Raw genomic sequence first — 24,339 nt, forward strand, 5'->3', positions numbered from 1 at the left:
CCACCCAAGCCCTAGCTAGTCCGCCTGACACAATCAACCTAACCCACACATCTTTTGGAGTGTGGGAGGAAACCCACGCAAACACGGGGAGAATGTGCAGACTCCACACAGACAGTGACCCAAGGCAGGAATCAAATCCAGATCCCTGGTGCTGTGAGGCAGCAGTGCTAACCCACTGTGCCACCTTTGAAAGTTGAATTGTCTCCATCTGTTGTCTATTCTCATGTAGAAAACTTGGCCTCTGGTGAAATGAGGGTGGGAAAGTGACGAGTTATCAGACTGCACTTGATGCTTTTCACCTTCCTCCAGGGATGGAAGGTGGAGGTGTGGACTCTGGCTTCTCCACCTTTTTATTTTGATGTGTTTCTTTATCCACAGTTATCCCGACCATGAGGCAGAATCGGCACAGCCTTGCTGGGCCGCAGTTTGTGGGGGCCCGGCAGGAAGCCATGGATAGATTGCCCGTACGAAGGAGCAACACAATGCCACCCAACCTGGGCAATGCTGGGATTCTGGGGAAGCTTCTGGAACAGCGAGGAAATGGTTTGTACCGTGTTGCTGTTTTATATAGAAATTGGACACTGAGGGCCAGCTTTTACCAATTGGAGGCTAAGTGGCGGAACTGGATGTAAAACGGATCCGAGCCCGGAATCCTCGTTCTAGCGTGCCCGTACACTTTGTTTTGCCGGCTGTGGTCCGGTCCGCACTGTGGGGCGAGGCTTACTGCTGCCGGGACGATCGGAGCTGCGTGTGCAATTCGGGAGAAACTGATCGGTGCAGCCAGGCGCAAAAAACAAAACCAGAGAGAGCTGGGGTGGGGGGGGGGGGTTAGAATTAGCCGTGATGGGACACCCCCCCCCCCCAGGAGGCAGGCCCATCTGGGAGACATACCTCCCCACTTCCTTCGCCCCACCCCACGGGGAGGCAGGCCCCTCCCTCAGCAGAGCACACCCCAATCTATCTACATTGCTGTCCCTGTGCCATCCTTCTGACCTGCACTTGTTGATGTGGAAATGCTGGCGTTGGACTGGGGTGAAATACAGTAAGAAATCTCTCAACGCCAGACTAAAGTCCTGTTGGAGTTTAATCGGGTGTTGTGAGACTTCTTACTGCAATCATTGGACATCCTGCAGCACCTTCCTGGCCTTCAGCTGGAAGGGGTGGGGTGGGGTGGGGTGGGGTGGGGGTGGGGGTGGAGGGCAGGCTCAGATGAATCTCTGGTTGGGTGGGGTGGGGGAGGATGGACTTGGGATTCTCTCTCTTTCCCCCCCCCCCCCCCCCCTCCCCCCCAATCTCCACCTGGTGACATTTGCTGAAAATGATGAATGATGGACGCTGTGTATTGGGTGAGGGGGTGGCAGACTCAGCGAGTTGGTGTCAGGGGATGTGGTTAAAAGCCATGAGAGCGTTTGTACCCCAGCCTCGAATCATTGACCTGGGCAAAGGACTGGCAGGAGAAGCTGTCTGTCTGGGAGAGGAGGGCAGGGAATGTGACCCAAATCACTAATACCTGCTTCTCTTAATTTATTAACTCGAACCACATCAGCTTTACTGATTTTTAAGGTGTGGTCCCTGAGGTGTAGGCACACCCACAGCTGTTAGAGATGCACCCAGAAACTCTGAAGGAATGGTGATATATTTCCAACTTCAGATGATGAGCAGTTTGAAGGAGAACTTGCAAGTTGTGATATTTTCAGGAATCTGCTGCCCTTCGCCCTTCTAGATGGGATTATGGGTTTGGAAAGTGCAGTCAAAGGAGCTTTGAGTTGCTGCAGTGCATGGTGTAGATGGTACACACGGCTGCCACTGAGTACCGCTGGTGGAGGGAGTGAATGTTTGTGGATGGGATGCTATTGAGACTGCCATGCTGCTCAATGTGGCTTGTCTGGGACCTGCCCAATGGTGAGCCAGGACCCTGGGACCAGCTGAATTTCTGGCTGCAGCCCAAGGATAGCAGCAGGAATTCTCCCAGTCTGTGGAACGGCTGCTCCTGCTAATAGCTTCCCAGGAGGTTTGGTCTTGGGTAACAGAATCTCTGACTGAGGCAGTAATTAATCAGGATTGAAATCCAGAGGAGCGTTTGATCAGTGTAGGTACTCGATAGACTGTGTGTGTGTGTGTGTGTAACTCGAACTGCTTCCCTCTCCTTGCACAGGTTTGACGGCCCACCCAGGGATGGTACGGATTATCCGAGGCCACCACAACTGGATCGCAGTCGCTTACACGCAGTTTGTCGTGTGTTACAGGTGAATTTGCAAAACCCAAACGTCACCTCACCCTGCCTTCCTGTTCGCCAATTGATTTTCTCTTTTTCTGTGGAACGTTCCGGACCGTGGCTGAGCACCTGAGGCCACCTTTCTCTTGTTGTCTCCTCACCTTGTCCTGTTTTTTGTTCTTCAGACTGAAGGAGTCATCAGGTTGGCAGCAAGTGTTCTCCAGCCCCCGTCTAGACTGGGTGATTGAGCGCGTGGCACTGAACGCCAGAGTCATGGGCGGCTCTCTGGGAGACAATGACAAGATGGTGGCTGTGGCCTCTTGCAGTGAGATTATCCTGTGGGCCATTCACGAAGGTGGCAGTGGGAATGAGATCGGTATGTCTTTCAAGTCACTGCATCGCAACGGAAGGGAAGTTGAAGAGGTTTCTGGTGTCCTGGATGCTGCTGTTTCAACTGGGGAAATATGGCCACTGTACCAGCCTTTGGATCAGAGAATCTGTTGCCCAACCCAACTGGAGAGCCAGCAGGCTGACACTTGGGAATTAATTGCAGAATTTTCCGGTTTATTCTCCCTCCTCCTGGCTTGCTGCTCCTGATCTTCCTGAGAACGCATCTTAATTTCCCCACTCTGCCTTCACCTGCCCCGCCCTCCTCTCATCCGCTCTGTCTCCCCCCACTAAACTGTCCACATCTCTTTACTCTCGAGCGAACCCACTGGGAAAGGCCGTGTTGTCTGTGTCAGCGAGAGTGACCGCCACCTTCCACAGCCTCAGTATTGATTTTCAGACACTTCTTTCCCCTGGATCATCACCTCAAACATCAAGCCACTGTTCCCAGGAATTCCCTAATTACCATCCCATCCCCCTGCTGACAGAATGTTAACTGTGTCTCTCTTCACAAACATTCCTGATCTGCTGAGTCTTTTCCTGCACTTACTGTTTTAGTTTCAGATTTCTAGCATCTGAAGTGCTGTATTTTAGTGATTTAATTTAGTGATTAATAACTGTTTAGTTTAGTTTGTAGTTAACTATCTGCTGTTATAAAAACCAGAGTTAAAGCGTGTAAAACGTGAACAAATAACTTACATTAATGCCAGTAGCAATATAAGCCTGGGAAGATCAGCTATGATGAAGGGCTATGTTTGTGATACACTCCAGATACACAATTCATTAACCCTTTCCCTCCAAGTTTTAGTGTTACAGGTAAGGCTGACATTAACACTGCAATGAGTTTACTGTGAAAATCCCCTAGTCGCCACACTTCGACACCAATACAGTACGTTGAGGGAGAATTTAGCACGGTCAAAGCACCTAACCAAAATGTCTTTCGGACTGTGGGAGGAAATCCGTGGGGAGAGTTTGCAAGCTCCACACGGTGACCCAAGTCAGAAATCCTTGGTCCCTGCCCCATGCTAACCACTGTGCCATGCAAACATACATATGAACAACTGTGAATTGGAACAAGTGGCAATTGTGTGGGACTCGTACCCCGGGGGCGGGGGGGGGGGGGGGGGGGCTGTGTGTGTTTGTGTGTGAGAGAGAGAGAGACCTCTACCTGCAATCTTTAAAAACAGTTTTATATTCTTATTGAAACACTGGTCTTCCAGAATCTGTCAGAAAAGGAACAAAGTTGAAGTTTCAGGTCGATACTCTACTCTCTTTTTTTTCCTATCAGACATTGAGATTTGCTGATGTCCTGAGCTCTGGTTTGTGACCTAACTAACTCTCTGTCTCTGTCTCTCCCCCCACCCCCGATTTTTTTCCCTGTTTCTCTGTGCAGGAATCTTCAGCCTTGGTGTTCCAGTGGAATCTTTGTTCTTTGTGGGGAGTCAGTTGATTGCAACCAGTCACACTGGCAAAGTGGGAGTGTGGAACGCAGTCACCAAGCACTGGCAGGTTCGTAACTCACTCCCCTCTCCCCCTTCCCCCTGGGGTCACTCACTCTGCCACCCCCACCCTCCCCCATGGGGCCGCTCGCTCCGCCACTCCCACCCTCCACCCCCCCACCTCCCACCTCTCTCCCCCCACCCCCCCCCCACTCTCACTGCTGCTTGTCTCTCCCACAGATTCAGGATGTGGTTCCGATAAACAGTTATGACACAGCCGGCTCCCTGCTCATCCTGGGCTGTAATAATGGATCGATTTACTACATTGGTAAGTGGGACGTGTTTACTCCCCCACCCCACCCACCCTGGATTTCCCTCTGATCAGGGTATTGTACTGGGGCAGAGAGAAATCCTGTGCCTGTGTGGGGCTGCTTGATACCTTTAGTACCTGACGTGGTTCCTGTCACATGAAATGTTTGGATTCTGACCAATTAGTTTAAATTAATGTATGAGAAGGAGCAGGGTGGGGGGGGGGGGGGGGAGGAGGAGCGGGGTGGATGGAGGAGTTTGGGGGGGGGGGGTGGATGGAGGAGGGTGGGGGGGGGGTGGATGGAGGAGGGTGGGGGGGGGGGTGGATGGAGGAGGGTGGGGGGGGGGGTGGATGGAGGAGGGTGGGGGGGGTGGGTGGAGGGTGGAGGAGGGGGGGGTGGGTGGAGGGTGGAGGAGGGGGGGGTGGGTGGAGGGTGGAGGAGGGGGGGGTGGGTGGAGGGTGGAGGAGGGGGGGGTGGGTGGAGGGTGGAGGAGGGGGGGGTGGGTGGAGGGTGGAGGAGGGGGGGGTGGGTGGAGGGTGGAGGAGGGGGGGGTGGGTGGAGGGTGGAGGAGGGGGGGGTGGGTGGAGGGTGGAGGAGGGGGGGGTGGGTGGAGGGTGGAGGAGGGGGGGGTGGGTGGAGGGTGGAGGAGGGGGGGGTGGGTGGAGGGTGGAGGAGGGGGGGGTGGGTGGAGGAGGGGGGGTTGGGTGGAGGAGGGGGGGGTGGAGGGAGGGGGTGGAGGAGGGGTTGGGGGGGTAAGTGGAATCATTGGAGTTGGCCTGTAAGACTGCGTTTCCTGTGAGGAGATGCCAGCGTTGGACTGGGATAAACACAGTAAGAAGTCTCTCAAAACCAGGCTAAAGTCTAACAGGTTTATTTGATAGTAAACCCACAAGCTTCCGGGGTTAGTCCCTTCGTCAGGTGAATGGAGAGTTCTGGTCTCAGAACCTGGGATCAGTGCTCCCTCCACTCACACTGTCGGCCACTTTAAGACTTGAACAGCAGGTTAGGTGTAAAAATTTGCATTGTAATCAGTAATCTGTAAACTGTCTGTGCTTTATGTGCTCTGTCCGAGGCCAGAACTCTCCATTCACCTGACAAAGGGACTAACCCGAAAGCTTGTGAGTTTACTATCAAATAAACCGGTTGGACTTAAACCTGGCATTGTCAGACTTCTTACTGTGTTTACCCCAGTCCAACGCCGGCATCTCCACATTATAACAGCACACACAGCTTACAGATTATTGATTAGAATGTGAGTCTTTACAACTAACCTGCTGTTCAAGTCTTAAAGATGCAGACAATGTGAGTGGAGACAGCATCAGGTTAAAGAGATGTGTATTGTCTCCAGACAGTACAGTAAGTGAGATTTTGCAAACCCAGGCAAGTCACGGGGGTTACAGATAGTTGCTCATGAACCCAAGATCCCTGTTGAGGCGGTCCTCACATGTGCGGAACTTGGCTATCAGTCTCTGCTCAGCGACTCTGCGCTGTCGCGTGTCATGAAGGCCACCTTGGAGAATGTTTACCTGAAGGTCAGAGGCTGAATGCCCGTGACCACTGAAGTGTTCGCCAACAGGAAGGGAACAGTCTTGCCTGGTGATTGTCGAGCGATGTTCATTCATCCGTTGTCATAGCATCTGCATGGTGTCCCCAAGGTACCGTTCTTCGGGACATCCTTTCCTGCAGCGTATCAGGTAGACAGTGTTGGCCGAGTTGCGAGGGTATGTACCGTGTACCCGGTGGGTGGTATTCTCACATGAGATGATGTCATCCATGTCGATGATCCGGCATGTCTTGCAGAGGTTGCTGTGGCAGGGTTGTGTGGTGTTGTGGTCACTGTTCTCCTGAAGGCTGGGTAGTTTGCTGCGGACAATGGTTTGTTTGGGGTTGTACGGTTGTCTGAAGGCAAGAAGTGGGGGTGTGGGGATGGCCTTAGCAAGATGTTCATCTTCATCAATGAAAGCAACAACATCTCTCACATGAGAACACCGTCCTTTTGTAGACAATGAAAATGGTCCGGACCTCCAGCAGAGAGGAAATAACTGGGAGCAGAGAATTAACATATTGGTGAAAGGGTTAGAGCAAGAGAAGCTATTAGCATTGAGGTTATTGGCCACCTGAAAGAGCGGCAGAAACCTCATCAGGTTTCACAAGTAAACAGATATTCCCCTGAAATGTCATTCCCAACAGGTATACAGAACAGGAGCTGGAATATGGGATTAGTCTCACAGACACCGATATCTGTCTGAATGACCTCCTGGCTGTACATTCTCTATCTGGGGGATCTGTGATGGTCTGTCTTTCAATAGTTTAACATTCTGATTTTTGGTTTGACAGTGAAAAGTATTGTTTCTTGCCTGCTATAGAGACAAAGCATACTGTTCATAGAGAAGGAAACGAGAGAGTACAGAATGTAGTGTTACAGTCATAGCTAGGTGTGTGGAGAACTTGTCGTCTTCCTTCAGGAAGAAGGTGGAAGAGAGAATATGCGGGGTCTTTGATTATGCTGGCTGCTTTTCGAAGGCAATAGGAAGTGTAGACAGAGTCAATGGATGGGAGGCTGGTTTGTGTGATGGATTGGGCTTCATTCATGACCTTTTGTAGTTCCTTGTGATCTTGGGCAGAGCTGGAGCCCAGACCAAGCTGTGATACAACCAGAAAGAATGCTTTCTATGGTGCATCTGTAAAAGTTGGTGAGAATTATAGCTGACATGCCAAATTTCCTTAGTTTTCTGAGAAAGTTGAGGTGTTGGTGGGCTAATTCTCAAATTGGAGTGACGTTTATTTTGCAGATGTGCAGAAGTTTCCCCTTCGGATAAAGGACAACGATTTGCTTGTTACAGAACTTTACTGTGACCCCTATGAAGATGCCATCACAGCCCTCAGTGTCTATCTCACCCCAAAGACCAGTGAGTGACCATTTCTCTGTGAATTCTGCTTTACAATGTGAGAATGTATCAGTTGTCTTATGGGTGGAACACTGTGACAGCGCAGCCTAACAGAGAGAGTGCCGCATTGTCAGAGGCACCATTATTCATTATACGTAGAAACATAGAACAGTACAGCACAGTAGAGGCCCTTCAGCCCTCAATGTTGTGCTGAGCTATGTCCAAACCGAAGATCAAGCCATCCCACTCCCTATCATTCTGGAGTGCTCCATGTACCTATCCAATAACTGCTTAAAAGTTCCTAAAGTGTCTGACTCCACTATCACAGCAGGCAGTGTATTCCACACCCCAACCACTCTGAGTGAAGAATCTACCTCGGACATCCCTCCTATATCTCCCCCCATGAACCTTATAATTATGCCCCCTAGTAACAGCTACATCCACCTGAGGAAATAGTCTCTACACGTCCACTCTATCAATCCCCCTCATCTTATAAACCAGGATCATTCCTATTTCCTTTCTTGAAGAGAGGAACAACATTCGCCACTCTCCAGTCCTCTGGCACTATCCCTGTGGACAGTGAGGACCCAAAGATCAAAGCTAAAGGCTCCACAATCTCATCCCTTGCTGCCCAAAGTATCCTAGGATGTATCCCATCTGACCCAGGGGACTTATCCACCCTCGGGTTTTTCAAAATTGCTAATACATCTTCCCTCAGAACATCTACCTCCTCCATCCTATCAGCCTGTATCACGCACTCATCCTCAAAAACATTACCCCTCTCCTTAGTGAACACTGAAGAAAAGTATTCATTCATCACCTCATCTGTCTCTTCTGACTCCATGCACAAGTTCCCACGACTATCCTTGACTGGCCCTAACCTCACCCTGGTCATTCTTGTATTTCTCACATAAGAGTAAAAAGCCTTGGGGTTTTCCTTAATCCAACCCACCAACGACTTTTCATGCCTCCTCCTAGCTCTTCTAAACTCTTTCTTTAACTCATTCCTTGCTATCTTGTAATCCCCAAGCAACCCAACTGAACCTTGTTTTCTTATCCTTACACATGCTTCCTTTTTCCTCTTGACAAGACATTCAACCTCCTCTGAACCATGGTTCCCTCACTCGGCCGTTTCCTCCCTGCCTGACAGGGACATACCTATCAAGGACACACAGTATTTGTTCCCCGGAAAAAGCTCCACTTTTCGTTTGTGCCCATACCTGACAGTTTCTGTTCCCATCTTATGCTCCCTAATTCTTGCCTAATCGCCTCATAATTACCCCTGCCCCAATTATAAACCTTACCCTGTCTTGTGACCCTATCCGTCTCCATTACAATAATAAAAGACACCGAATTGTGGTCACTATCTCCAAAGTGCTCTCCCACAAACAAATCTAACACTTGGCCCGGTTCATTACCCAGAACCAAGTCCAATGTGGTCCCACCTCTTGTCGGTTTATCCACATATTGTCAGGAAACCCTCCTGCACACACTGTACAAAAAGTGTCCCATCCGAACTATTCGACCTATAAAGGATCCAATCAATATTTGGAAAGTTAAAGTCACCCATGATAACGACCCTGTGACCTCCACACCTATCCATAATCTGCTTTGCCATTTCGTCCTCCACATCTCTATTACTATTTGGGGGCCGATAGAAAACTCCTAACAACGTGATCGATCCTTTCCTATTTCTAACTTCAGCCCATATTACCTCAGTCGGCAGATCCCCCTCGAAATGCCTTTCAGCAGCCGTTAAACTATCCTTGATTAACAATGTTACTCCTCCACCTCTTTTACCACCTTCCCTACTCTTACTGAAACATCTATACCCTGGAACTGCCAACAACCATTCCCGTCCCTGTTCTAACCATGTCTCCGTAATGGCCACAACATCATAGTCCCAAGCACCAATCCACACTCCAAGTTCACCTACCTTACTCCTGATGCTCCTTCAACCCACCATCCTGTCTGCCTGTACACTCCTGCGACCTTGGTACCTTCCTCAGTGCCTCACGACCCTCAACACTGGCTTTTGGACTATGTCTCATTTTCCTATCCCCCTGATAAATTAGTTTAAACCCCCCCGAAGAGCCGATGCAAATTTCCCTCCCCGGATATTAGTGCCCCTCTGGTTCAGGTACAAACCGTCCTGTTTGTATAGGTCCCACCTTCCCCAGAATGTGCTCCAATTATCCAGGTAAATGAAACCCTCTCTCCGACACCATCCCTGCAGCCACAGGTTAATCTGCTCTCTCTCTCTCCCTGTTCCTCAGCTCACTAACACGTGGCACCAGCAACAAACCAGAGATGACAACATGCTTTGTCCCGACTCCCAGCTTCCATCCTAACTCCCTAAATTCCTGTTTTAAATCCTCATCCCTCCTTCTATCTACACCATTGGTACCGATGTGACCACAACCTGTGACTGATCCCCTCCCCCTTAAGGATCCTGAAAACACGGTCCGGGACATCACGGACTCTTGCATCCGGGAGGCATCAGACCATCCGTGAGTCTCTTTTGCTGCCACAGAACCTCCTCTCTGTCCCTCTAACCATCGTGTCCTCAATTACTATTGCTCTCCTGCTCTCCTCCCTTCCCTTCTGGGGCACAGGGACGGACTCAGTGCTGGAGGTCCGGCCACTCCGGTTTACCACTGGTAGGTCACCCCTCCCCCATCCCCCAACAGTGTCCAACGTGGAATACTTGTTGCTGAGGGAACAACCACAGGGGGTCCCCACACTGGCTGCTTCCTCCCAGCCCCTCTCACTGTCACCCATCTATTTTCATTTCTCGGAGTCTCCAAATCCCTGATGTTTTATCTCTGATCACCTCTGCCTCCTGAATGATCCAAAGTTCATCCGGCTCCGGCTCCAGCTCCAGTTCCCTAAGGCGGTTTTTGAGGAGCTGGAGATGGATGCCCTTCCCACAGGTGAGATCAGCAGGGACACTGACAGCATCCCTCACCTCAAACATCCATTGTAGTTTTGTTTGCCCACTCCATGTCACTGTTCAAGGTGCTGAGGTACTTTGGAAGTGCCGGTTTGGAACCAATAACCCATCTCTTTGCTGATTCTGGGATCTTGCTGTGTACAAAACACCTCGCTGAGTTTTCCAAGAAGAATCAGTGAGAGATTTCTGGTGATTTTGATCATTTGTTTAAATGTAAAGTGAAATCTTTTTCACAAGCAGATGCTGTTTTTGCAGTAAACACAGTAAGAAGTCTCTCAACACCAGGTTTTAAGTCCAAGCAGTTTATTTAGAACATAGAACACTACAGCACAAACAGGCCCTTCGGCCCACAAGTTGCGCCGATCAACTATCATTTGATAGTAATCCCAGAAGCTTTCGGAAACGGTGTTCCTTCGTCAGGTGTGTGGAAGGTTTTTGCAGTAAGCCAGATGACCAGCAGGTGGTAGTGTTGGCCAGCGATCAGAAACAAAATGCCAATTAGATGGACGTCAAATGCAAATCACTGGATACCTCGACAGCAGCAACAAGTCACAAACCAGTCATTCCCACCTGTATCCGTTCACTCTTCAGGCAATCGGATGAGATTGTTGATGAGAATAAATCATGGCACAGTGGGTTAACACTGCTGCTTCACAGTGCCAGGGACCTGGGTTCGATTCTCGGCTTGGGCCACTGTCTGTGCGGAGTTTGCACATTTTCCCCATGTCTGCATGGGTTTCCTCCGAGTGCTCCTGTTTCCTCCCATAGTCCAAAGATGTGTGGGTTAGATAGACTGGCTGTGCTAAAATTGACCCTTCATGTCAGGGGATTAGAACATTAGAACATAAGAAATAGGAGCAGGAGTAAGCCATCTAGCCCTTCGAGCCTGCCCCGCCATTCAATAAGATCATGGCTGATCTGTCGCTGCTCAGTTCCACTTTCCCGCCCTCTCCCCATAACCCTTAATCCCCTCTCTTATCAAAAACCCATCAACCCGCGTCTTAAATATATTTAGCGAGGCAGCCTCCACCACTTCAACGGGCAGAGAATTCCAGAGATTCACCACCCTTTGAGTGAAGAAGTTCCTCCTCAACTCTGTTCTAAACCACCCCCCTTTTATCTTGAGGCTGTGCCCCCTAGTCCTATTGTCTTTTTTGAGCGGGAAGAGTCTTTCCACCTCTATCCTATCCATCCCATTCATCATCTTATACGTCTCAATGAGATCTCCTCTCATTCTTCTAAACTCTAACGAGTACAAGCCCAGTTTATTCAGCTTCTCCTCATAGTTCAACCCCCTCAACTCCGGTATCAGCCTAGTAAACCTCCTCTGCACTCCCTCCAAGGCCAAAATATCTTTGCGCAGGTGCGGCGCCCAAAACTGCACACAGTACTCCAGCTGCGGCCTCACCAATGCCCTATACAGCCGCAGCAAGACCTCCCTACTTTTATATTCAATCCCCCTCGCTATGAAGGCCAGCATCCCATTTGCCTTCCTGACCACCTGCAAGCTGGGTTTTTGTGACTCATGCACAAGGACCCCGAGGTCCCTCTGCACCGTCGCCTGCTGCAGTTTTTCACCCCGTAAGTAATAGTCCTTCCTACCATTATTCCTACCAAAGTGGACCACCTCACTAGCAGGGTAAATGTGTGGGGTTACTGGGATAGGGCCTGGGTGGGATTGTGGTTAGTGCAGACTCGATGGGTTGAATGGCCCCCTTTTGCACTGTAGGGATTCTATAACCGCTCCGAGGGAAGGAAGGCTTTTGTCCAGTATAATAATTTTTGTCACTAACAGGCAGTGGGGATCGCTAGCCAGGCCAACATTTAATGCCTTTCAGAGGTGGTGATGAGCTGCCTTCTTGAACCTGCTGCAGTCCATGTGGTGTAGGTGCACCCACAGTGCTGTTAGGGAGGGAATTCCAGGATTTTGACCTAGCGACTGTGAAGCAACAGCCGATTATATTTCCGAGTCAGGACAGTGAGTGGTTTGGAGGGGAACTTGCAGGGGGTGCTGTTCCCATGTATCTGCTGCCCTTGTCCTTCTAGATTGAAGTGATTGCGGGTTTGGAAGGTGCTGTCTAAAGATCTTTGGTGAATTGCTGCAGTGCATCTTGTAGTTGGTACACACTGCTGCTACTGAGTGTCGGTGGTGGAGGGAGTGAGTGTGGATATGATGCCAACCGAGCTTTGTCCTGGACGGTGTGGAGCTTCTTGAGTGTTGTTGGAGCTGCCCCCATCCAGGCAAGTGGGGAGTATTCCATCACACTCCTGACTTGTGCCTTGTAGATGGTGGACAGGCTTTGGGGAATCGGGAGGTGCGTTACTTACAGCAGTATTCCCAGCCTCTGACCTGCTCTGGCAGCCACTGTGTTTATACGTCTGGGCCCAATTCAGTCTCAGGTTCACCAGACTGATTCCTGGGGGATTATTGTGTGAGGAGATATCACGTTGACAGCGCCTGTTCCCACAGGAAGGGATCTCACTGAAATGTCCAAAATTCTGACAGGGCCGGATAGACTGGTGGAATAAGAAGTTTCTCAACACCAAGTTAAAGTCCAACAAGTTTATTGTTAGTAAACCCACAAGCTTTCAGGGTTTGCCCCTTCATCAGGTGAGTGGAGAGTTCTGGTCACAAACAGAGCATATAAAGGCACACACTCAGTTTACAAAATACTGATTACAATGTGAATCTTTACAGCTAATCAATTCTTAAAGGTGCAGACAATGTGAGTGGAGATAACCTATGTTTAATGCTAAGTGAGATGTTGCAAGTCATGGGGGTCAGTGTGACATGAACCCAGGATCCTGGTTGAGGCTGTCCTCGTGTGCGGAACTTGGCTATCAGTCTCTGCTCAGTGACTCTGCGCTGTCGTGTGTCGTGAAGGCTGCCTTGGAGAACATTTTTACCCGAAGATCAGAGGCCGAATGCTTTTATGATTGCTGAAGTGTTCACCAACAGGAAAGGAACAGTCTTGCCTGGTGATTGTCGAGCAGTGTTCATTCATCCATTGTCATAGCGTCTCCGCTCCGGGGAAGTACTGGACGACGAAGGGCACTCTGTCCATCGTATCCCGTGTTTGTCTTCTGAGGAGGTCGGTGCGGTTTTTCTCTGTGGCACATCGGAACTGTCAATTGATGAGTTGAGCATCATATCCTGTTCTTGTGAGGGCATCTTTCAGCATCTGGAGGTGCCTGTTACAATCCTCCTCATCTGAGCAGACCCTGTGTTTACGGAGGGTTTGTCCGTAGGGGATGGCTTCTTTAACGTGTTTAGGGTGGAAGCTGGAGAAGTGGAGCATTGTGAGGTTGTCTGTGGGCTTGCGGTACAGTGAGGTGCTGAGGTGACCGTCCTTGATGGAGATGTGTCCAAGAATACAACCAATCCTGGAAAGTAGTCCATGGTGAGTCTGATGGTGGGATGGAACTTGCTGATGTCATCATATAGTTGTTTCAGTGATTGTTCACCATGAGTCCAAAGGAAGAAAATGTCATCAATGTATCTAGTGTATGGCATCTGTTGAAGATCCTGTGCAGTGAAGAAGTCTTGTTCGAGCCTGTGCATGAAGATGTTGGCATATTGAGGTGTAAATTTGGTCCCTGTGGCTGTTCCATGTGTCTGGATGAAGAACTGGTTGTTGAAGGCAAAGACATTGTGGTCCAGGATAAAGTGGATGAGTTGTAAAATTGCATCTGGAAACTAGCAGTTGTCAGTGTTGAGTACTGAGGCAGTTACAGCAATGCCATCGTTGTTGCATTCTAATCAGTATTCTGTAAACTGTGTGTGCCTTTATATGCTCTGTTTGAGACCAGAACTCTTCACTCACCTGACAAAGGGGCAAACCCTGAAAAGCGCGTGGGTTTACTATCAAATAAACCTGTTGGACTTTAACTTGATGTTGTGAGACTTGTAATTGCGTTTACCCCAGTCCAACGCCGACATCTTCGCATCTTGGGGTTGGTGTCTGGAACCCAGGTTGGGGGGGGTGGGGGGGGTCACAGTTTCAGGATACAGGGTACCTGCACAGTTTGGATTGAGATGAGGAGAAAATGCTGCTTCATCCAATGTGATGTTAGTGTCACAGGTCCAAGTTTAAATGTTCACACACGATTGATATTGTCCAGATTAAATGGCCGCAGTCTCATGTTAAATTGTGGCCACTTTACAAAGGTCTGTCTGACAGTTTGTAATAGCCACTGCCCTCACAGTTAAACAGAGAAATGAGAATCCTTCACTCGTGGGGAGTGAAGGCTACCGGGATAGACTGGACAGTACAACACAAGATGAGGAGTGATCTTATCAAATGGTGTAGCAGGTTAGATGGGCTGAATGGTCTACTCCTGCTCTTTAAAACAATGTCAAAGTGGTTTAATTTCAGTGTTGGCTCCTTCAGTGCTGGCCTCAGACTTTGAATAACCTGAAGTTGTTTTTTTGTGGCTGTTTCTGCCAGGTGACAGCGGAAACTGGATTGAGATTGCATACGGGACAAGTTCCGGAATGGTCCGTGTGATTGTGCAGCACCCCGAGACAGTGGGATCTGGTCCACAACTCTTCCAAACCTTCACTGTTCACCGGAGTCCCATTACAAAGATCACACTCTCTGAGAAAAACCTCATCTCCGGTAAGCAATCACCGTTTCCCCAAACCTCCCCTCGGCAGTTTGACCCTCGACCCTGCGTGACCTGCTACTCAGGGACTTTCTGTGGCTCCCCTGCCCTCACTGCGGAGTTGGGGCAGATTCACCGTGAATGCTGCATCTCGGGAGAGTGTTGGGATCAGAGATTAATGAACAATGTGTACAGAGAGAGAGAGGGAAAGCGTACAGGAGGGGAGACGGGGAGAGAGTGTACAGGAGGGGAGACAGAGAATGAGTCCAGGGAGGGAGTGCGCATCGAGGGAGGGGCACAGATGTGTACAGATGTGTACTTTGCTAAACCATAATCCTTCCTCCCCAATCTCTACAATGATTAATATGATTGGTCCATTCCAGTCTGCAGTTGCTGTTTAGTGCCTTGCCTCTGCCAATGAGATTAGGCTAAAGTTGTGAAGTCTTCTCCAGATGAATAGCTGAGGTTCACGGGGCCACTGGCCATATGACAATCAGTACTTAATGAGATGACGTGGTTTGTGTTTTTATTCAGTCTGTGCCGATAATAACCATGTGCGAACGTGGACAGTAACCAGATTCCGAGGGATGATTTCTACACAGCCAGGTTCCACCCCACTGGCATCGTTTAAAATCCTCTCTCTGGAAGATTTGGACGGACACGGAGGCTGTTCAGCAGGATTGGAGATTGGTAAGAGGTAGCAAAATATCACCAGCCTGGGCTTTTCCCACCGCTTCACCTGCATCTGAAAATCCAGATTTTTATTCCATTCGGATTTCACCATCTGCAGTGGTGGGATCCAAGCCCGGGGTCCCCGGGGCGTTGCCCCTGAGAATAGAGCTGTGTGCGCCCCCTCCCCCTGTACTCCTGTAACAGTTTGGTGTGATTTGGCTGGTTAAGAGTGAACCATCTATGCAGCTCTGCAATCAGACGGCAAAATGCAACAAAATTCCATCACCGTTTCTGAGCCGAGCTTTCAGTCGCAATGGTTTACACTCGCGCTTGTGCGTTTGTACTGTCTCTGTGTCTCCCTCTCTGATCTCCTCTCTCTCTCTCCCTGTGTCTCCCTCTCTGATCCTCTCTCTCTCTCTCCCTGTGTCTCCCTCTCTGATCCTCTCTGTGTCTCCCTCTCTGATCCTCTCTCTCTCTGTGTCTCCCTCTCTGATCCTCTCTCTCTCTGTGTCTCCCTCTCTGATCCTCTCTCTCTCTGTGTCTCCCTCTCTGATCCTCTCTCTCTCTGTGTCTCCCTCTCTGATCCTCTCTCTCTCTGTGTCTCCCTCTCTGATCCTCTCTCTCTCTGTGTCTCCCTCTCTGATCCTCTCTCTCTCTCTGTGTCTCCCTCTCTGTTACAGGCCCGTTTGGGGAACGTGATGATGAGCAAGTTTTCATTCAGAAAGTTGTTCCGGATACGAATCAGATCTTTGTGCGTTTGTCCTCGACGGGGAAGAGGTAATAAAGCATCTGGGTAACGACATCCCAATACCGGCCAGTCCGTCAGCAGCTTATAAACCTCGACAGTGTGGCTACATCCAGAGCTCAGAGAGGAAGGGAGATGGCGGCGGGTTTTGAGGGGGGGGGGGAGTGGCGGAGGGGTTTTTGGCGGGGGGGGGTGGCGGAGGGGTTTTTGGGGGGGGGGTGGCGGAGGAGGGGTTTTTGGGGGGGGGGGTGGCGGAGGAGGGGTTTTTGGGGGGGGGGGTGGCGGAGGAGGGGTTTTTGGGGGGGGGGGTGGCGGAGGAGGGGTTTTTGGGGGGGGGGGTGGCGGAGGAGGGGTTTTGGGGGGGTGGCGGAGGAGGGGTTTTTGGGGGGGGGGGTGGCGGAGGAGGGGTTTTTGGGGGGGGGGGGGTGGCGGAGGAGGGGTTTTTGGGGGGGGGGGTGGCGGAGGAGGGGTTTTTGGGGGGGGGGGGTGGCGGAGGAGGGGTTTTTGGGGGGGGGGGGGTGGCGGAGGAGGGGTTTTTGGGGGGGGGGGGGGTGGCGGAGGGGTTTAAATTGGATGATGTTTAAGAGACCAGAATTAAAGGAGAAATGAGCTCCTCAGAGGGGTGTAGGGTTCAAGCGAGTTATATAACCTACGTCCATACTGAAGGAGTGCTGCAGTGTTGCAGAGGCCTTTATAGAAACTAGAAGCAGGAGGAGGCCATTCAGCCCTTCCAGCCTGCCCCACCATTCTGATCATTGAATTCAATATCCTGATTTCCCCCCCTCCCCCTCCCCTTCCCCTTCCCCTTCCCCTTCCCCTTCCCCTTCCCCTTCCCCCATATCCCTTGATCCTTTTAGATATAGCTCTTGGGGCTAATTTTAGAATCATCGAAAAACTACAGCACAAACAGGCCCTTCGGCCCACAAGTTGCACTGATGATATCCCTACCTACTAGGCTTACCTATAACCTTCAATCCTATTAAGTTCCATGTACTCATCCAGAAGTCTCTTCAAAGACCCTATCGAATTTGCCTCCAACACTGACGGCCCATTCCACTCACCCACCGCCCTCTGAAAATCTTACCCCTGACATCTCCTCTGTACCTACTCCCCAGCACCTTAAACCTGTGTCCTCTCGTAGTGACCATTTCAGCCCTGGGAAAAAGCCTCTGAGAGTCTACCCGATCAATACCCCTCAACATCTTATACACCTCTATCAGGTCACCCCTCATCCTTCGTCTCTCCAAGGAGAAAAGACTGAGCTCTCTCAACCTATCCTCAAGGCATGCCACCCAATCCAGGCAACATCCTTGTCAATCTCTTCTGCACCCTTTCTATGGCTTCCACATCCTTCCTGTAATGAGGCAACCAGAACTGAGCACAGTACTCCAAGTGGGGTCTGACCAGGGTCCTATAAAGCTGCAGCATTCTCTCCAGACTCCTAAACTCAGTTCCTTGATTGATTGAATGCCAGTACACCATACGCCTTCTTAACCACATCCTCCACCTGCGAAGCGGATTTGAGAGTCCTATGAACCCGGACCCCAAGATCCTTCTGATCCTCTACACTGCTAAGAGTCTTACCCTTAATATTATATTCCTTCATCCTATTGGACCTGCCAAAATGGACCACTACACACTTATCCAGGTTGAAGTCCATCTGCCACTTCTCCGCCCAGTCTTGCATCCTATCTATGTCCCGCTGCAACTTCTGACATCCCTCCAGACTATCCACAACACCTCTGACCTTCGTGTCATCAGCAAACTTAACAACCCATCCCTCCACTTCCTCATCCAGGTCATTTATAAAAATCACAAACAGCAAGGGTCCCAGAACAGATCCCTGGGGCACTTCACTGGTGACTGACCTCTATGCAGGAAAAGACCCATCCACAACCACTCTCTGCCTTCTGCGGCAAGCCAGTTCTGGATCCACAAAGCAACGTCCCCTTGGATCCCATGCCCCCTCGCTTTCTCAATGAGCCTTGCATGGGGGACCTTATCGAACACCTTGCTGAAGTCCATATAAACCACATCCACCGCTCTTCCTTTGTCAGTGTGACAAGTCACATTTTCAAAAACCAGGCTTGTAAGACACAACCTGCCTTTGACAAAGCCGTGCTGACTACTTTTGATAATACTATGCTTCTCTAAATGTTCATAAATCCTGTCTCAGGATCCTTTCCATCAACTTACCAACGACTGAGGTTAGACTCACCGGTCGACAATTTCCTGGGCTATCCCTATTCCCTTTCTTGAAAATAGGAACCACATCCACAATCCTCCTGAACTTCTCCCATCTCCATCACTGACGCAAAGATCATCGCCGGAAGCTCTGCAATCTCTTCCCTCGCCTCCCACAGTAACCTGGGGTACATCCCATCCGGTCCCGGTGACTTATCTAACTTGATGATATTCAGAATCTCCAACACGTCCCTCTCTCTTAATGTCCACACACTCAAGCTTTTCAGACTGCCACAAACCTGCACTACACCCACCAAGATCCTTTTCCACCTTGAAACCAAAGTATTCACTGAGAACCTCTGCTATTTCTACTGGTTCTATACAACTTTCCCATCGTCACCTTTTATCGGTCCTATTCCTTCACATCTCATCCTTTTACTCCTCATGTATTTGTAGAACGCCTTAGGGTTTTCCTTTAATCTTACCCAACAAGGCCTTCTCATAGCCTCTTCTGGCTCTCCTAATCTCCCCTTAATTTCTTAAATCAGTCAACGTTTTGGCCTCAACTACTTTCAGTGGGAGTGAATTCCACACATTCCCCACCCTCTGGGTGAAGAAATTTCTCCTCACCTCAGTCCTAAAAGGTTTACCCCTTATCCTCAAATTACATTGCAATGAAGTTACTGTGATCATCCCCTGGTCACCACACTCTGGTGTCTGTTCGGGTACACTGAGGAGGAATTTAGCACCTAACCTGCACATCTTTGGACTGTGGAAGGAAACTAGAGGAAATGCGTGCAGACATGGGGAGAATGTGCAAACTCCACACACTGTGACCCAAGCCAGGAATCAAACCTGGGGTCTTGGTGCCATGAGGCAGCAGTGCTAACCACCGTGCTACCCCAAAATGGCCCCTAGTTCTGGACTCCCCCACCATCGGGAACATTCTTTCTGAATCTACCCTGTCTAACCCTGTTAGAATTTTATAAGTTTCTATCAGATCCCCTCTCACTCTTCTAAACCCCAGTGAATAGAATCCTAATTGACTTAGTCTGTCCTCATATGACAGACCTGCCATCCCAGGAATCAGCCTGGTAAACCTTCGCTGTGCTCCCTCTATAGCAAGGACATCCTTCCTCAGATAAGGTGTTGAACTGGAGTTCTGTTTACTCTGGTTGGGGGGACAGAAACATGGTAAATGGAATTGACCCAGAGATGTGCGAGGTGATGGATTTGGGGAGGTCAAACAAGGCAAAGGATTACACAGTGACTGGGAGAATGCTGAGAGGTGTAGAGGGAGTGAGGGACCTTGGAGTGAATGTCCACAGATAACACACAGTTCAGGCTGATCAGGAGGTGAAGAAGGCGAGTGAAATCCGAGCCCAGAATGTTGATGGTTATTGTAATCCGTTTGAACCAGAGGGTTGAAGGATTTGAAACCCACCCAGCGGGGAACGGGGCAGCAACCCTGAACTCTCTGACATGCAGCTGACGTGTTGTAACGCTCAGGGTCAAAGGGCAGTTGCTGCAAAGTGGGGTTAGGATAGGTGAGGGGTTTCTTTACAAAGATCACACACTTCCTAGGATTCTAAAGACTTGCTTTATTTCAGGACACATTTTTTAAAAGCAAAGGCAGTGTTCCCTGGGACTTTGGACAACATCTATTTCCCAATCCAAGTCACTAAGATACAGCTAATCACTGCTGTTTGTGGGAGCTTGCTGTGTGGTTTGACTGCTGTGGTTCCAGTGTGGCCGATTCGCCAGGTTTATAGTGAGCTCAGGGACACCTGTAACAGGCCATCCCAGCTTTGTATCCCAGTCACCGGCTGCTATCCTGAACACTGAACAATTGGGTGAGATTCCAGAGTAAGAATGGACGTCATCCATTTAATGAGAAAAATCAGTGAGCTAACCAAACTCTGAACTTTAATTCCCCATCTCACCCTCTGACGTGTTGTCTGTCTGTCTGTCTGTGTCTCTCTCTCTCTCTCTCTCTGTCTGTTCTCTTCCACCCCCCGCCGCCACCCACTTTCTGTCTCATTCACCCCCAGGATCTGTGTGATTCGCTCTGTGGACGGCACTGCCATCACTGCTTTCTCTGTACATGAGTGTGAGGGTTCCAGTCGGATCAGTTCCCGAGCTCGCCGCTACCTCTTCACCGGACACTCTGACGGAAGCATCCAGATGTGGGATCTGACCACAGCCATGGAGGCCTCTGGCAAGGCAGTAAACCAAGGTCAGGGGGTCGGGGGAAGCACGTGGTTGGGTGGGAGGGGAGAGTGCCACACACAGCGTTATGGGATGTGCAGAAGTGGGGGGCACTGGGTCAAATGGCAAACGGAGAGTTGGGGTGTGCAGGGGGTCATGGAGGTCATGTCCAGAGCATCTTGGGAGATAGAGAGATGGAACCACAGGGTGCCTCTGGGGTCAAAGGGCAATCGTAATCCCTCTGTCTGTTTCAAGTCAAAGAAACACTTCCAGCTGCTTCCCCCCCTCTCTGGGTGTGTGCCTGGGGGGCTGGGGTTGGGAGGGTGCGTGTTGGGGGGATGTTGTGTGGGTGTGTCTGGGGTATGGGTGGCTGTAGATGGGGGGAGGAGGGTGGTGACTCTTTTGCTTCAGTCCTTGTGGAATTGTGACAATTTGCTGGGAGTGATTGTCACTTCCTCCTGAGGACAGATTTTTGTTGCGATGTGATGCCTCCTGCAGTCAGTTAGCTCACACGCACAATGCATGAATCGAAGCAGGAGGGGATTAGTTGCGAAGGAGAAGATTTCTTTTGTGTTTGAGTTTTGTTTTAATGTTCTCCAGATTCTGGTGGCCCCACGGGACAGGAGCTCCTCCAGCAGCTGGAACAATGTGACCTCGCACTAACACAAACTCCCGATATCAGCCCTGCAGAGTCCCTCACACACCCCAGCATGCTGCGGGTCGCATTGTCCAGGTAACTCCCTGATTAATCCACTCACTCAGTGAAGAATGACCTATAGACTTTATCACCTGGAGTACTGTGTACAGTTTTGGTCTCCTTACTTGAGAAAGGATATACTTACACTGGAGGGGGTGCGGAGGAGATTCACTAGGTTGATTCCAGAGTTGAGAGGGTTGGATTATGAGGACAGACGGAGTAGACTGGGGCTATACTCACTGGAATTCAGAAGAATGAGGGGAGATCTTATAGAAACATATAAGATGATGAAGGGAATAGATAAGATAGAAGCAGGGAAGTTGTTTTCACTGGCGGGTGAAACTAGAACTAGGGGGCATGGCCTCAAAATAAGGGGGAGCAGATTTAGGACTGAGTTGAGGAGGAACTTCTTCACACAAAGGGTTGTGAATCTGTGGAATTCTCTGCCCAGTGAAGCAGTTGAAGCTATCTTGTTGAATGTTTTTAAGGCAAGGATAGATAGATTTCTGAACAGTAAAGGAATTAAGGGTTATGGTGAGCGGGCGGGTAAATGGAGCTGAGTCCATGAAAAGATCAGCCATGATCTTATTGAATGGTGGAGCAGGCTCGAGGGGCCAGATGGCCGACTCCTGCTCCTAGTTCTTGTGGACATCAGGGATCGAGAATTCAACCCAGCCCAGAACGAAAATATCAGTGTTGAAGCATCCAGTGTTTGAGGGAACTGAGAGTAACTGGTCTTACCCGAACCTGAGTATCATCTCAGTCCCGTTCAATGTAGTGAGGGTAATTGTGGCACCTGGTTATTCCTTTCACTCAAGGTTAGAGTAGAGTGGGAGAAAAAACTGCCTTATATAACTAGAATATTCACTGACAGTGGAAAAATTTATTTATTAAACATAGAACACTACAGCACAGTACAGGCCCTTCAGCCCTCAATGTTGCACCTTACAAGTAAGGCTTACATTAACACTGCAATGAGGTTACTGTGAAAATCCCCTAGTTACCACACTCTGGCACCTGTTCGGGTCATGGCACCCTAACCAGTACGTCTTTCAGACTGTGGGAGGAAACCGGAACACCCGGAGGAAACCCATGCAGACACGGGGAGAATGTGTAAACTCCACATAGACAGTGACCCAAGCTGGGAATTGAACCCGGGTCCCTGACGCTGTGAGGCAGCCGTGCTAACCATTGTGTTGCCCCAAGTGTTAGCAGAAGTAAATGAATAATCTATAATTAACTTGGTGTTTCTCTCAACCTGTAGTATGCCCACTCACTGCTGTCTCTAACTACATTTATCGCAGGGTTTTTATGTTCAGATGAAGACTGTGTGTTTTCTTACCATTCCTTTTCCTTTTTTCCTTTGTGTTAAAACAGCCAATATCAAATGATGGATGGATTCCGTGAGAAATGGATGCGGAGTGCGACAGGGGCCTTTTGGAGAGACAGCCCCACAGTCAGACAGCGAGAGAGAGTTCCCAGTGCGTGCAGTCTGCAGTCTCACGCTGCCAGTCGAAACTCATTGGATCGAAGTGACGTTCCCACTGGGAGCCCGCGGCTGGTGAGATTACAGAATTCCTCTGTCAAGACAGAGTGTCCGAGCGGTGAACACGGTGCTCCGGACAGTGATGTCAGGGTGGGGCACCGAGGAAGCTTTGTGGAGCGTTGTCAGGAGTTGGCGCGTTGCACTGAGTTTGGTGCTGTGGATCTGCACCGCTTTAGCTGTGAATCTGACAACAGACTGTTGAAAAGCAGAGTCCCGGCTCAGTCCAGCCCAGTACAGGGGTTGAAAGGTACGTCAGTCAGTCCGACCCTCTCCGTTAAAACTCTCCCTCCCAGTGCGCCGTTGGTAAGTGCCAACTCAGAGACTCAGTCATCAGTAACAAGTCCTCTCAGTCCAGCCACTGAATCAACTCCTTCCCCCAGACCCAGGATGAACGAGACCTCGTTCTGACCATCAGTGCCCGCTGTTAGGGTGCAGTGATCCTTGGACAAAACCGCAGTGATGGACTGCTCCAGCTCTTGAGATGTTGGGTACTCGCAGCAGAGAATTTATCGGAGATCTTCAATCCCACCCTCCGGTTTGATTTGGCTTCTGACCTTTGACTGACCTCTTCATGTTTGAGATCCTGTCATAAGACAGCAAAGAAATCGACCGATCCAAATTGACGCCTTCTCCCTGAATTCCAGCCCGAGAGCTGATCCTGATTGGCTGAAAGTTGTGAAGTGTTGATCTCCGGAATCTTGTTCCTGAGATGTTTTCCCTGATGAAGACCTTGTTCACTTTATAAACACCTGAAGTGTTAATTTTTGAAGATTTAAAATGTCAGCGTTCTCCTGGCTATGACACAGTTCATGTCTTCTGACGTTTTTCCAGTTGCCACATGTGCTGATAGAATTTCTACAATTAAATAAAGAATGAAGGATTTTTTGTTTTGGTTTCTTCATTCTAATCCTGGTGTTATTCACAATGTTTGTCCGAGCAACATGTTGGATTCACAACTGCTGAAAATTCTTTGTTTTTAATGGGGCACAGGCAGTTTGAGAGTTAAAACAGCACACACGGAGCGTGGGGCACGGAGCGAGAGCGCGCGCGGGGCACAGAGAGCGCGCGCGGGGCACAGAGAGCGCGCGGGGCACAGAGAGCGCACGCGCACAGCTTTGTAATTGAGAATTTCAGTTGGTCCACGTAATCTCAGCTTCAACCTGACAGTTGCTGATTTTGGCTAATTGTGGTGCTGATTTCAACATTGCGACACAGGTGGCTGGGGGGGCGATGGCCCAGTGCTATTCTCACTGGACTATTAATCCAGAAACTCAATGTTCTGGGGACCCGGGTTCGAATCCCGCCACGGCAGATGATGGAATCTAAATTCAATAAAAAATATCTGGAATTAAGAATCTACTGCTGACCATGAAACCATTGTTCGTTGTCAGAAAAACCCATCTGGTTCACTAATGTCCTTTTTAGGGAAGGAAATCTGCCGTCCTTACCCGGTCTGGCCTACATGTGACTCTAGAGCCAACACTGCCTG

At 49.9% G+C, this 24,339-nt stretch overlaps 1 protein-coding gene across 1 annotated transcript in view; it reads left to right on the forward strand.

Annotated features, from left to right (window-relative positions):
* The window catches only part of shkbp1 (SH3KBP1 binding protein 1), a 38,425-nt gene extending 14,691 nt beyond the window's left edge, over positions 1–23,734 (forward strand). Inside the window, exons 7-18 of the mRNA XM_080218364.1 lie at positions 379–543; positions 2,156–2,246; positions 2,401–2,591; positions 3,996–4,111; positions 4,282–4,369; positions 7,145–7,261; positions 14,642–14,812; positions 15,333–15,488; positions 16,151–16,247; positions 20,451–20,635; positions 21,208–21,340; positions 22,682–23,734. Coding sequence (XP_080074490.1) covers positions 379–543; positions 2,156–2,246; positions 2,401–2,591; positions 3,996–4,111; positions 4,282–4,369; positions 7,145–7,261; positions 14,642–14,812; positions 15,333–15,488; positions 16,151–16,247; positions 20,451–20,635; positions 21,208–21,340; positions 22,682–23,258 — 2,087 coding nt within the window. The 3' untranslated portion in view covers positions 23,259–23,734. The remainder of the gene's footprint in view (positions 1–378; positions 544–2,155; positions 2,247–2,400; positions 2,592–3,995; positions 4,112–4,281; positions 4,370–7,144; positions 7,262–14,641; positions 14,813–15,332; positions 15,489–16,150; positions 16,248–20,450; positions 20,636–21,207; positions 21,341–22,681) is intronic.
* Positions 23,735–24,339: the final 605 nt, after the last annotated feature.

This window comes from Carcharhinus amblyrhynchos, unplaced genomic scaffold, assembly GCF_965287045.1.
Source record: "Carcharhinus amblyrhynchos unplaced genomic scaffold, sCarAmb.v2.hapA scaffold_37, whole genome shotgun sequence".
Classification (NCBI taxonomy): domain Eukaryota; kingdom Metazoa; phylum Chordata; class Chondrichthyes; order Carcharhiniformes; family Carcharhinidae; genus Carcharhinus; species Carcharhinus amblyrhynchos.